This window comes from Pomacea canaliculata, linkage group LG13 (genome assembly GCF_003073045.1).
Source record: "Pomacea canaliculata isolate SZHN2017 linkage group LG13, ASM307304v1, whole genome shotgun sequence".
NCBI lineage: Eukaryota > Metazoa > Mollusca > Gastropoda > Architaenioglossa > Ampullariidae > Pomacea > Pomacea canaliculata.
In genome coordinates this window covers 10,905,668-10,918,091 of record NC_037602.1, presented here as the reverse complement: position 1 = coordinate 10,918,091, position 12,424 = coordinate 10,905,668, and the positions used below count along the sequence as shown (strand labels likewise).

Here is a 12,424-nt window from a genome sequence, read left to right as displayed (position 1 = left end):
CAATTATTCGACCAAAACCGATTACACTCACACCCAGATGCTACTGCTCGCGCTGTGGTTATGCACATACCCTTACATTTCCTCCACATCAGTACTTTAGTAGCGACTTCTGCTACTTCAATAGCGACACGTACGCGCTTAATTCACAAAATAGTTGTACAACATATAAAATTATTAAAACGAAAAAAACAAAATTTGGTTGAAGACGCCAGAATCAGATCAGACAAAAAGGCCGGTACTGTTCACTAAGTGGACAATCGAGGGGACAGCGCAGAGGTGAGAGCGATCGAGTGTGTGGTGTGGAGGTTTTGCCTTAGCCAGAACTATCGACTGGCGTAAAAGTAAAAGGACTTGGAACCCATGAGAGTGTTGTGCTTGTTCTTGTGATCTGGAAAGCAACCACCATCTACATTCTATCCTGTTACATTTTTTGCGCCCAGTGTGGAGGACTGGGCGGAACTCTGAAAGAATCAAATAATTAAGTGAGCTTGGTGCCGATCAAGACAATAGAATTATCAAGGGCCTCTAAAGTCTAAACTACAGGCTAACCCGCCGGCACGCGGCCCCGTTTGTGAGAAAACTTTTCGGGACCACTCTCCCTTTCACCTTTCTTCCCCACCTTTAACACTTTCTTTTCCTGCTCGCGTCTTTCTGCCGCTTCTGACAGTCGTCCTCCAGCAACGGGAAATGCCGGACGTGAGGGACGGTGTCAGACCTTGGCCCTGGCAGCCGGCGCCTTTTTTTTTATTTTTCTTGTCTCCTGTTGATCGATCGAATCACAAACCGTTTGTGTGAGTGGGCGTTAATTTTTGTTTCTACACTGTCCAGCCTGATCTGCGAGCAAAAGTGCGCGTGAGAGCGAGTAAATGTGTGTGTTAGGGATTGAGTTGGTCAGAGAGTGTCGATCACTTCTTTTAGTTCAGAAATGCGTTTTACGTCTGGGTCGCGGCGTATAAATCATTTTTATTGTAGCGGTAGCACAGAAAGGTCATTTCAGTAACAGCACGGACCTGTATAATACAAGTACAATACGAATCTTTCATTTATTATGATCAGTAAGCCCGTGCATGGTAACAGCGATCAGAGGCTTCATGTCGTCTACGCACGTTTTGATGACGTCACAAGCTCACTAGGCATTGCCTCCCTTGATATGGCCGTCTCCATCGAGCAATGGTTCTGCTCAGAGCTATCTAAACTAGGAATCGAAGCTACCGAAGACAATGCAAAGTAAGTCAAATATCAATATTAAGAAATAACAGTTGATACGGAATTTTTTTTATCGTGGAGAAACATGTTTTGCTCACCTCTATAGTCTAATTCGTAATCGAAACGCATCGCTGCTAGTCACTATAATGTTCGAGCATACTCCTGTTCTGTGGCATATGACGATCTGTTGTGCAATCACATCAGGCTTAATTTTAATTTTGAAAGGAAAAATCGGAATATGTTTTATTTGATACTGATTCTTTGTTAAATAAACGCGGGTATTTTAAAATTTTAATTCTGGTAGATGACAATATCCAGATCATCATTACCATCTTTTATCCAAATGTTTATAAAAAATAATAGAGCACAAAATCGCACAGTCCAGCATTCTGAATTCAGCTTGCAGGGCTTAAGGTTTTTCAGCACCATAGACAGCTCATCTTACAAGGGAATTTGTCTTTAATTAGACCATCACTTCACCCACTGGAAATTGTTTCAGTGCAATGCTGATGATGCTGCTGCTGAGGCAGTATGGGCGCAAAGCCGCATGCATGGTCAATATCGCCTTTTGGTGGGTCCACGTACCGTTTCCCTAGCAGTGCTTTTGGTGAATATCAGAAAAGAAAAAAAAATCAATGTGCTTTTTTGGTCCACAAACTTACAGGAGTGTTTAGCCAAGTTTTAGTTCTAGCTGAAAAACTAGCCCTGATCAGATTATTAATGTCCTGAAGCAGCAAGTTCTCATGTAGCTATTGAATCTAAACCCAGCCCAGGGTCCTGAAGAAGCATTGTTTGGCCTCTGACATTACTGTTTAATAAATCTCTGGATGAAGGATGGTCATGTCAGCCTTATTGAGGTTGATAAGATGACCCATTGATCCCAAGATTTACCTACCTTGTACATAAAGAAGTGGTCGGAGCCATCATCAGTTGTACACCCATTTCCCAGGATGATGGATGAGGTTGATTGAGGATCTCTTTGAAGTTTTCCATCCAGCGGTCTCTTTGTCCTGCATCGCTTGTTGTGGTGTTGCCGTCTTTGTCCTTCCCGGTTTGTTTGGGTTAATGCCCAGGTCTCTGGAGTCATCCATTCCTTGTGTTTGATGATTTGCTTGGTGGTGAAAGCACAGAAAGATTGCTGTCTCAGTTGCTAACAGGCTCAGACAGAAAGGGTGATGCAAATATTTAAACTAGAGCTTTTAGAAATGTGCCTTTTGAATATATCAACATAAGATCATTTAATTCTTTCTTAATCATGTGCAGGTACATCCTTTCTATGACTGATGCTGAAGATCTTAAGGATTATATGCTTAGTCTCTTGGATGGATCTGATCCAGCAGTTCAGAAGTTTATTCCTCAGCTAATAACCAGGTGGCAAGCATTTGGAGCTGGTCATAATAATGAATTGGTCAGTCAATATAGTTGATATTGAGATAAGAGTGACAGCTGTATATGTTACAACAGTCAGTAAGACATCTTTTTAATGTCCAAGTGGTGTCCAATGGTCTTCTCTGTTGCTTGATTCTCATTTGTATGTTTTTATACACCCTGGGACTTGAAATATGGTCAGGGAAAATGTGGCAGTGCAATAAGCACACATACAGTTCTTTTAAGCCATTATTGTAGGAGCACGAATAATAAAATTGTTGTACAAAACATTATGAAAAATGACCAGTTTCTTTTTTTTTTAATGTTCAGACAAACCTTAAAAGTAAACAAGGAGAAACAAAGAAAAAATACAAATACAAACAGGAAAAGAATTCTTCTGCATCACTGAATAGCACAAATGAGAAAGCCAGCACTGTGAGGGCAGAAAATGGGATTAATCCACTACTTGACCAGGTGACGATTTTCAAATTTAATATGTATAACAAAAATGTTTGTGTATATGAAAAGTGTGTTTGAAAGAAAACTTTTTTGTAGAAGATGTAGGCCTCAAAATTATGTATATAATATTTAAAAAGTTCTTCTCTCACGCAATCCAGACTAAGCAGAGGGTTAAATACACATTCCAAAAGTGATTCATATACTAGAATATACAAATGTGTATTGCGACAATGGTTAACAGTTTCCTTAACATAATACTAAGGCAATGACACTGATCAGTGAAAAGACACATGCTATGAAAGGAAAGTACTGTGTACATAGAAACTATCATAACATTTGTATTTCAGAAGCTGGATCCTCTGCTTTGTGTAGAGTCAGTTCCTTATGAAGGGGTGGAAATGCAGCAGAGCGCCAGAAAAAAGAACAAGTTTGTGCCCTTGTACAGCCTGGAAGGTCGGGAAAAGCTGGTCATCAAATTGCCAGGTGACACTTTTAAAACTTCAGTCTCCAATTGTGTAATCTAGTTTCTGAGATTCTATTTTTTAAAATTAATTTAATCTGATCCATGAACTTGCAATTGTTTTTGGACATTTTGTACTTTAATACTTTCTTTTGACACATTAATGAGGTTATTTCAATCATCACTTTTACGCTTAATTTCAGGACGAACTCTGTGTGAGTGCCAGGCTGCTAAACATAAACTTATCAACAACTGCATTAACTGTGGCCGAGTTGTGTGCGAGCAAGAGGGTGCAGGCCCTTGCCTTTTTTGTGGTAAATTGGTGAGCATAATTTGTCTTTACTTGAGCCATTGACAAAAAGTGACCTTGGAAGTATGATATTTAAAAGGAAGTTGCAGATTTCACTTCCATGTTGCATATTTAAAGTCTGTGTATGTTGTACAGGAATGGTGCAGTTTTTTTAGAGCAAATTTTTTCTGGATGTATTTTGTACTTTAAAAAAGAAAACTGAAAAAAGCATTTTTGAGAAACTAGCAGCTAAGAAGATACCTTTCTAGTTGCAGAAGTTACACTAAAAGTAATCCAAACTTCACCATGATTATTTAACATCAGACATTCAAATAACATATATATATATTGTATTTAATATGAATAGCAAATTATTAAAGTTTATTACAATAATGAATGTTCATCTTTTTCTTTTTGGCAAACATCAATTTGAAGGTCTGCACACCAAGCGACCAGGAAGTGTTGGCTCGAGGATCTAAAAAAAGTGAAAAGCTGCGACAACATTTGATGCGCGATGCAGAAAAATTTGTTCCTCTGATTCAACAAAGTGGGCAACAGGTCACATTACTCACAACCACAGCAGTCCATACGCAAGAAGGGTTGGAGAAAGCTCTGAAACATAAGGACAAGTTAATTGAATATGACAGAGCAAGGTGAGTGTAACTAGATAACACTGATTGTCTTTTGGACCTGGAGTCAATTCTATGTCATGCTCCACATCTGTCATGTTCAAGTCAAACTCTTTTTCATTAAAAACATCGCTAAACAACTTCTTTGTAAACTTATCTTTCCATGTTTGGTCAACATTTGCACCAAAATGAAATCTGCATGACAGTTCAGGAACACTGTTCCTACCTTCTTCAACAAGGTTGATATTACAATGAGTCCAACCATCTTCTTGTGTGTCACAGTTTAAATCGTGTAATACACTGGAAAGGGAGTACTCTTTATGGTAAACAGGTCCACTACCACACTTTTCTGTTTGACAGTAACTGGTGAATCAGTTACAGTCAGTACAATTATTTATTATTAATATCTGAAAAAAACAGGTGACTTGTATGGTCATTAAATGATGTAATGGTGTCATGAAAGAATTTTTTTTTTCTGTCCACAGTGTTCGCCGGACTCGGGTTATTGATGATGAATGTGACTATTTCACTACAAATTCTCAGTGGTTGAGCAGACAGGATCGTGATACTTTACAAAAACGAGAGGATGAATTGCATTCACAACGACACAAATCCAAATCTCGGCAAGATAGAGTGGTCAGTGTAAAGATGTACAAAGTAGTTTTGTCGTTTGATAAGAATCCTTATTTTTTTGACGATCCATGCAGAAAAGGCATTACAAATACCATAACAAAACATTTGAGGGGCTTCTTTACTTCATTGTAACAGAAAACGTTGCTAATTTTTTTTCATTTCTGTTTTTTGTTCTTGTATTTCCAATAAATCCAGGACACAAAAAGAGTATATTATCTTGTGAAGAAAATTATGATGCTTAATGTTAAGTTTAACATTATAGATATTTTGCCTTAGTTTCTGTGAGGATAATCTTTTTAGAGGGAGGACTTCTGATAAGATATTATGACAGTTATGCAGTTTAACTTACCAAGTACATTTCTTACACACAAAAAAGATTGCTTGTACAACCAAACTGACTTTTTCATTTATTTACTTTCATTTTTATTTTTTGTCATGCAGGTTACACTGGATTTTGCAGGTCGGCAGGTTATAGAAGAGGCCAATTTAACTGGTCAGATGATGTATAGCCATAATGAAGCCCTTCAACAGGAACACCTATTACCCGATAAAGACCAACAGAAGACCCAAGAGAAAGACAGGGCCTGTATCGTCAACCCCATTGTCTTGCAGCCACCAAAGGTGAAGCGCCTTGTCTAAATCTAGTAAATGCACTTTGAACAGTAACATTCACTAGAATACACAGATGTGTGCTGATGGAGATTGTGAATACAAAAGTTTGGTAGAATTAGGGTTCTTTTTTACATGTTAGAGTGCTCTGACATAAATATCAGAGTGTGTAGACAACAGTCCTGAGACCGCTCAGTCCCCATCACCCTTTTCTCTCCCACACATGACAAAAACAATGTCGGGGTAACAGATAAGCAGAAGAAGGACAAGTCATTTTGTTTAGACTTTGAAAATGTAACAGACCAGTTTACCGTTTCGGATTAGCTGCAATAATTTCATGAAGTATGACTAAAGCCAAAAATGTGAGATTTTTTTTTAACAGTTTTTTTTTCCTTTCTTTGGGATCTTCATTTTATTTCTTGATAACTCTAAATTTTGCTGCAAGAAATTGTTGAAGCATTAATGCTTGCAACTTCAACTTGTCACTATTTTTGAGGGTTTTTAAAAACAAAAATGAAGGAAGCTGTCATAAGCTATGGTCTACAAACATTTTGATATTGAAGGGACTAAACAATTTAACCACAGATTAGTGTATTATGCATGCACTGAATAATTGATGAAGTACTCTCATTGGTCTTGGCTACTGCTTTTTGTGATTGCTTTCTGTAATGCATTTTTATTTTGGTTTTTGAAAATTGGTAGTCAGTTGTGTCCCTTTACCTAATAGGCTGAGGGGATGAGCTCTCCTTGATTTTGTTTCTAGTTGTCTCATGTTTCCATTGGAAGACAAGTGTTGGACCTGCATGTTTGCATGTGCTTGTGCTGCATTTGCTCCCCTCTTTAGTGTAGCTGTCTTATAGAGTAACAGTTAATGGCCATTACAAAAATGGCATACCAGCAAGCCGAGCTATGTAGATAATTTGACATCATTCCACATCTGTCATCTGCTAATTCCATTTTACATATTTTAACCGATGTTAAAAAAGAAAAAAAAAAAAGAGAAACCAACTGAAATTATTTCTATCCCTACAGGTTCATTACTGCCACATAACTCCACACCTGCTGCTAATATAAACTGATGCACACAAAAAAAAATAAATATTCCTATCATCCAGTTCACAACTCCATGCCCTGAACAATGGGTCTTACCAAGCTTGCTTCCCTCTGTTAAATAGGACCAACTGACCTATAATGTATTTCCTTTACTCTATAAGAAAGTTCTGGCCCTTTTCTGGTTTTGCAGTTGGATTGTATATAATATTTTTTGAAGTGCGAGCTGATTGGATCTATTGGCCAGATTCCACTCTGTCATGCTTCACTCGCTTTTGCAGTGACCTTTAGTTGGAGTGAATAAACTGAAGTGACAAGCACCATTTTGCTATTTACTATGGTAACATTTCTTAATATTTTAGGGCTTATTAATATACAGTTAAACCTCCCTATTAAGACACATGACTTCTGCAGAAAGGTCATAACAGAGCACAAACTATCAGTTGTACGTTGAGTTGGGGATAGTCATCATAGAGGTGAGTTTATATGATGAAATATGTCTGAGAAATTTTGAGGTTGTAACTTAAAGGTGGTCATAATGAGGAAGGTCTTCATAAGGTTTTATTTTATTTTCAATGTCTTCCTGTATCACTAACCCTTTTTTTGTTGGAGTCATAACCAATAATCAGCAGCAATTACCCTTCACTACCAGAATGCAGCAAGTCTTTGTATTGTTCTTTATTTTACATCTTAGTGACTATTTTGCGGATCCTATTCAGCGTAATGAGCTTGCCTTTTGGCTGATATAGTGCACTGAACAAATTAACTTATTATTATTCATGCAGGCATTGTTTTCAGCTTTTTCTTTCATACTTATTAGTCATATTAGGTTTTGATAGTGTTGTTATTTTTAATTATGACCATGAAAATTTCTGTCCAGGCTGTAAAGGTGCTAAGCTGTTTAGAATCTGATGCTTAAAGGCTGAACTTTCACAGCAGGAAAGAATTTGATCTGGCAAGTGGGAGGAGAGGGTACTTGTTAAAACAAACTCTGTAAAAACAAGTGCTGCAAATCTGTTTGGTAGATGAAAATCTGCTAGAGATGTTCAAGAAAACTATTTTTATTGTAACAAGAAAGTACTAAAAAGTGGAACAAAGCCCTCTCAAGAGCCTTTGAAGAAATAGATGCTGCTATTTCTCCTTTTAAAAGACAGTTCGCTGTCATGAATGCACTCTCCAAGTTTTAAAGATTTTTAAAATCCTTATATTTCCCTCCTCTCCCACTTGAAAAAAGTTTAGGGAACTTCAGTCAAATGTGTCACGGTTGGAAAATACTGGTTATGCTAACTAAAGTCCAGGCTTGAAGGAATGAGCTAAAGAAAAGCTGTGCTTACATATAAAAGAGACTGCAGTGGTGTAATGTGTGGTGTAATGCTGTAACAGGTATTTGTGGATACTAAGGGCATCATTTTATATCTTGTGCAGTTCCTGTCACAAACCAGGCAGATCTTGACAAAAACAGGAAACAATAAGTCATCAGATATTGCCAGCACCAAGGATTGTAATAGGCCACCTGTTATTCAGGATCGAGAACTGAATGAGATGTCAGATGAAGGCATGTGTCTAAGTATGCATCAGCCATGGGCTTCGCTTCTTGTGGCTGGCATCAAAATGTAAGGAATAATTTATCTAACTTTTGTGAATGCTAAATGCAAGGGATAACTTCTGGAAACTACTTTCAAAATGTATGCAGTGAATGTAATATTGCATTTGTGTGTAGCTAAATTGCTGATGCCCCTTTGTGCAACAGGTTATGTCAAGATTGTTGAAGGAATTATCACTTTCTCTTTGTTATTGTGTCTTGTCTCTCCTTGGCCATCTTTTCACTGTGCTTGTCTTGAACCTTTCACAACTAGGCATGTTTTGTCCAGGGTCAGACATAATAACTTCCTATGAAAATGTCTGCTGCAGACTACTCAGAGTTGTAAAATGATTGTCTTGAAGTCTTACAGAAGATGACACTTCTAATGGTTAATAAAAGAAGAAGTCAAATGTTATGAAAAGTTCAGTTAGTGAAAGATTTAAATTTTTTTATTATATTTTGAAGTTTAGAGTCACTTCTCTTGTCCTGACAAGATCTACTCCAATTTTATGCGTAATGTAGATTTGAACTGCAACTGCTTGCTATAGCTATGTCTTCAGTATATTTGATGCACATTTGGCTTGTGTTGTAGGGAAAAACACTGTTATGTATTCTTCATACTATTTGCAGGTTTCAAGAGATGGGGCTGGGGTTGGGAGATACTTTTAATACCTACTGTATGTTCTAGTGTCATTGATATTTACATTTGAATGTGTAAGAGTTTTTGTGTAGTGTGCACACTTGACTTACATCTACAGGCATGAAGGACGATCATGGTATACTGCACATCGAGGGCGGCTGTGGATAGCATCAACAGCAAAATTTCCATCCTCACAAGAGATAACAGACATGGAAAATCACTATCAAAATCTCTACAGTGAGGCAGCATTTTTCTACATTTGTATTTGGATATTTTTTTTTATTCTGGTCATCTGTGAAATATTTGAAAAGTATAAAAGTAACACATGTTTTGAAAAAAAAAGAAACATATAAAAAAATATACATATTTGGTGCTGAATATAATTGCATTGTCACTGAAAGCTTCCCATGTCTACAATTACTGTCATATTGAATGTGTTTGAATGCTAAAGTTTACTTGACATCTCTTCTGGGATTGTTGGCTGAATTGTGTTTGTATAGACAATTTTAATAGGTAGTATTATTAGTGTGCAGATGACCCATAAAAATCTGAGATGATAAAAGTAAAAGGGAGACTATCTAAGAACAGCAAATTTCTCTAGCATTTGAAGATACCAAGCTTATCTATCTTTGACCATTAAATGCTTTGCAATGTAGGGCCAATAGGACTTTAGCTGGAAAGACTTGCAAAAGAATCTCAGGTTGGTCCTGTTTGGGGTGATATTTTTTTTAGAAGCTCATGCAGCACTAAAGATATCAGTAACATAAAAACAAATTCTAAAAATTTAAGTATTGAATCGGAAACAAGCATTACTAGAGATAATAGAAGAAGTAGGACTTTAACATTCAGCCTGCCATTATCTACTTTGTATATAAGTTCTAATCTCTTCATTGAAACTGGAGATGTGAAATAGGAATGAATCAACATGTAGGCAAAACGTTTATCAACAGTGCACTACAATGTGAATTATTGTTCATTATGTAAACAGACCAGGAGGAGGAATTTCCAAAGGATTATCCAGTAGGTTGTCTTCTAGGCTGTGTGGATGTAGTTGACTGCCTCTCTCAAGAGGAGTACAGAAAAAAGGTAAGAGAACAATGTTGCACTCAAATCATGTTTTATTTTTTTAACAGCCAAATTTCATGGTATTTATGAAATGCACAAGGAAGGGAATGGTATTTTGAGAGCATTATTACCATCAAATGAAACTCTCAAAGGCATGCCATAGCTGCAAGCAGGGAACATTTTGCAGACAGTATTTGCACACATGTACTAAACTATCTGTCTATGATAAGAAATAAGTTCAATACACAGACCACATTTTACCCATTCCAGTTTTCTGCCATTGATTACAAGATGCTATTGTAAATGTTTGAAATTGAACTATTAAAAAAAATGTAAGAAGCATAAGTCTAGGCACTAAGATGTATTTGTATGACTTGTAGACAGCAGCACATGTATAATTCATTGGTTGTTTTATTTTAATTAGTTTCCAGAAGGAGAGTCTACCTCACCATATGTGTTCATCTGTGAAAACCCTCAAGAATTGGTTATCAAATTTCCCATGAAAGGCAAACATAAAATATGTGAGTTTCTGAACTATTTTTCAGAGACAACATTGATGCTGTTTGTGTGTGTGTGTGTTTCGGGGAAGTGGTGGGGGGGGGAGTTGATAGAGATTGAACTGGTGGGCAAATGAGGGAACTCTGTCTTTGGAGTGACAGCTGCCATGATGATGAAATATCCAACCAGGCAAACAGGACTGCTTCATTTCCCACCTTTAGTTTATCAAGTTCAGACTAAAGTATTTATGAGAAATCTTTTGATGATAGCTTGAAAAGAAGCTGTAGATGATGATGATGTGGGGCTGTATAGACTTATGTAACTGGCACTGATTATTGGCGACATTATGTTAGACCTAGTTGCTTTAAGGGACTTAAGGATGTGATGTATGCATTGCTTAAAACATTGTTTTGATCAAGACTTACAGACTGCTTTGTTCCTTTGCAGATAAATTGGAAAGTAGTGTACTGCAGGCTGCCAAAAAAGGACTGAGGTAGTGAAGCTTTACAAGATGGTTATGCAAAATTAGCAACAGTCCTCAGCAAACAAAGTCTGAAGCATTTAGATGATCGTGCAAATCACACATTATCTCTGCCCAGTGATTGTTTTTTGGTTGTCTTGGTGCTTCTTTTTTAAATTGGGAGAAGTTCTCTGAATGTAAAATAAATCTGTGCACAGAAGATATAGGGAACAAGCTACTGGGTATGCCTTTAGGTTATTCTTATGTACAGGCATAAAATGCAAACATTTAAAATGCCGTTGGATGCAAGGTATTGTCTACCTGTTGAAGTCTGTGGTATCAAGCAAACTTTTAAGATTATTATTATTGTTATGTTGGCTTTAACTATTGACTGCAGCTTACAGGCAACAGCAGCAAGTGGCCAGCATTATAAAGTGAAATCACCAGGTTTAATGTATTATCAAAGTTATAAATAGAAGTATAGCATTATCTTATTTGAAGAAATGTGCATTTTGTACTGACTGGCAAAAGTGCATATTCATGCACAACCTCGTTGTATTGCCATTCAGACCTTAGTTGATAAATGCTTGTCTCCACTAATCTCATCAACAAGCGAGTAAAGATGTAAACATCCTTTAAGGTTAGGGTTACTACTAGAGTTAATAAGAAAAAATTCTAAGCCCAAAAATTTTTATAAAAGATATATTTTGACATTGTTAAAACTATTTTAAAATGTGTGCAGAAATTCTTGGAATTGTTAGTTTTGAGTTGACCCTACAAGTAGAAATAGCCTTTTCATGAGGAGTTTTAACTTGCAGAAATAATTTGTTCAAATTAAGATAGGTTCCAGATGTTAAGAAGACAGCTGGAAGAGAAAGAAAGATCTTTCTATTATTTATGGAAAAGGTACCAACAACTTTATCATTAAAATATGTTTTCAAGGAAAGTGGGTTTTTGTTTCTTATTTAAGTACATAACAGTCAAACGTGCAAATGTTGCAGTATCACAGAATTGCAGTACTTGACACCGGTCACTCCAGCACAGAATGCTGATGATTAAAATTCTACAACAAAGCAATACATTGTCTAGAAGTCATCTAGAGGTTGTGTTTGAACAAACACAGATATGTTTGGAGGGGATTGCCACTGAGAGCATGCATGCAATTGCAAACTGTTGTTATGTTTAAAGTACTTCAAAGCATCATGCCAAAAAAAACTATGGATTTATTAGTGAATTTACAAATTCACTACATAAAACATGTAACCTATCCAATATATGGTAATGCTTGGCTGTGTGACAATCCTTTAGCCAACTGATTTTCATTGCAGACGATTAGCAAATATTGACCATTTACAGATCACCCTTTTATATAAGGTTGACATACATTTTTTTAAAGATTATTTTTAACTGATCTTCCTAGTCCATAGGAAGTTATAGCTGTTTCATTTCCTAAAATTCGACATCCAGATCAGATAA

General features: G+C 36.7%; 1 protein-coding gene across 3 annotated transcripts; it reads left to right on the top strand.

Moving 5' to 3' along the window:
* Positions 1-672: 672 nt before the first annotated feature.
* Positions 673-11,894, top strand: LOC112554447 (activating signal cointegrator 1-like). 3 transcript variants are annotated; one of them, XM_025222224.1, is made up of 14 exons: positions 673-791; positions 1,057-1,227; positions 2,470-2,614; positions 2,905-3,048; positions 3,384-3,516; positions 3,697-3,815; positions 4,218-4,435; positions 4,897-5,047; positions 5,486-5,665; positions 8,129-8,316; positions 9,044-9,162; positions 9,914-10,011; positions 10,415-10,511; positions 10,936-11,894. In XM_025222224.1, the coding sequence occupies exons 1-14, from the start codon at positions 688-690 to the stop codon at positions 10,983-10,985; spliced, it is 1,917 nt and encodes a 638-aa protein (XP_025078009.1). In that variant the 5' UTR covers positions 673-687; the 3' UTR covers positions 10,986-11,894. The 3 variants fall into 3 exon arrangements, with proteins under 3 accessions (XP_025078009.1, XP_025078008.1, XP_025078010.1); XM_025222223.1 differs by having other exon boundaries at positions 3,381-3,516; XM_025222225.1 differs by lacking the exon at positions 673-791 and having other exon boundaries at positions 1,034-1,227; positions 3,381-3,516.
* The last annotated feature ends 530 nt before the right edge of the window (positions 11,895-12,424 follow it).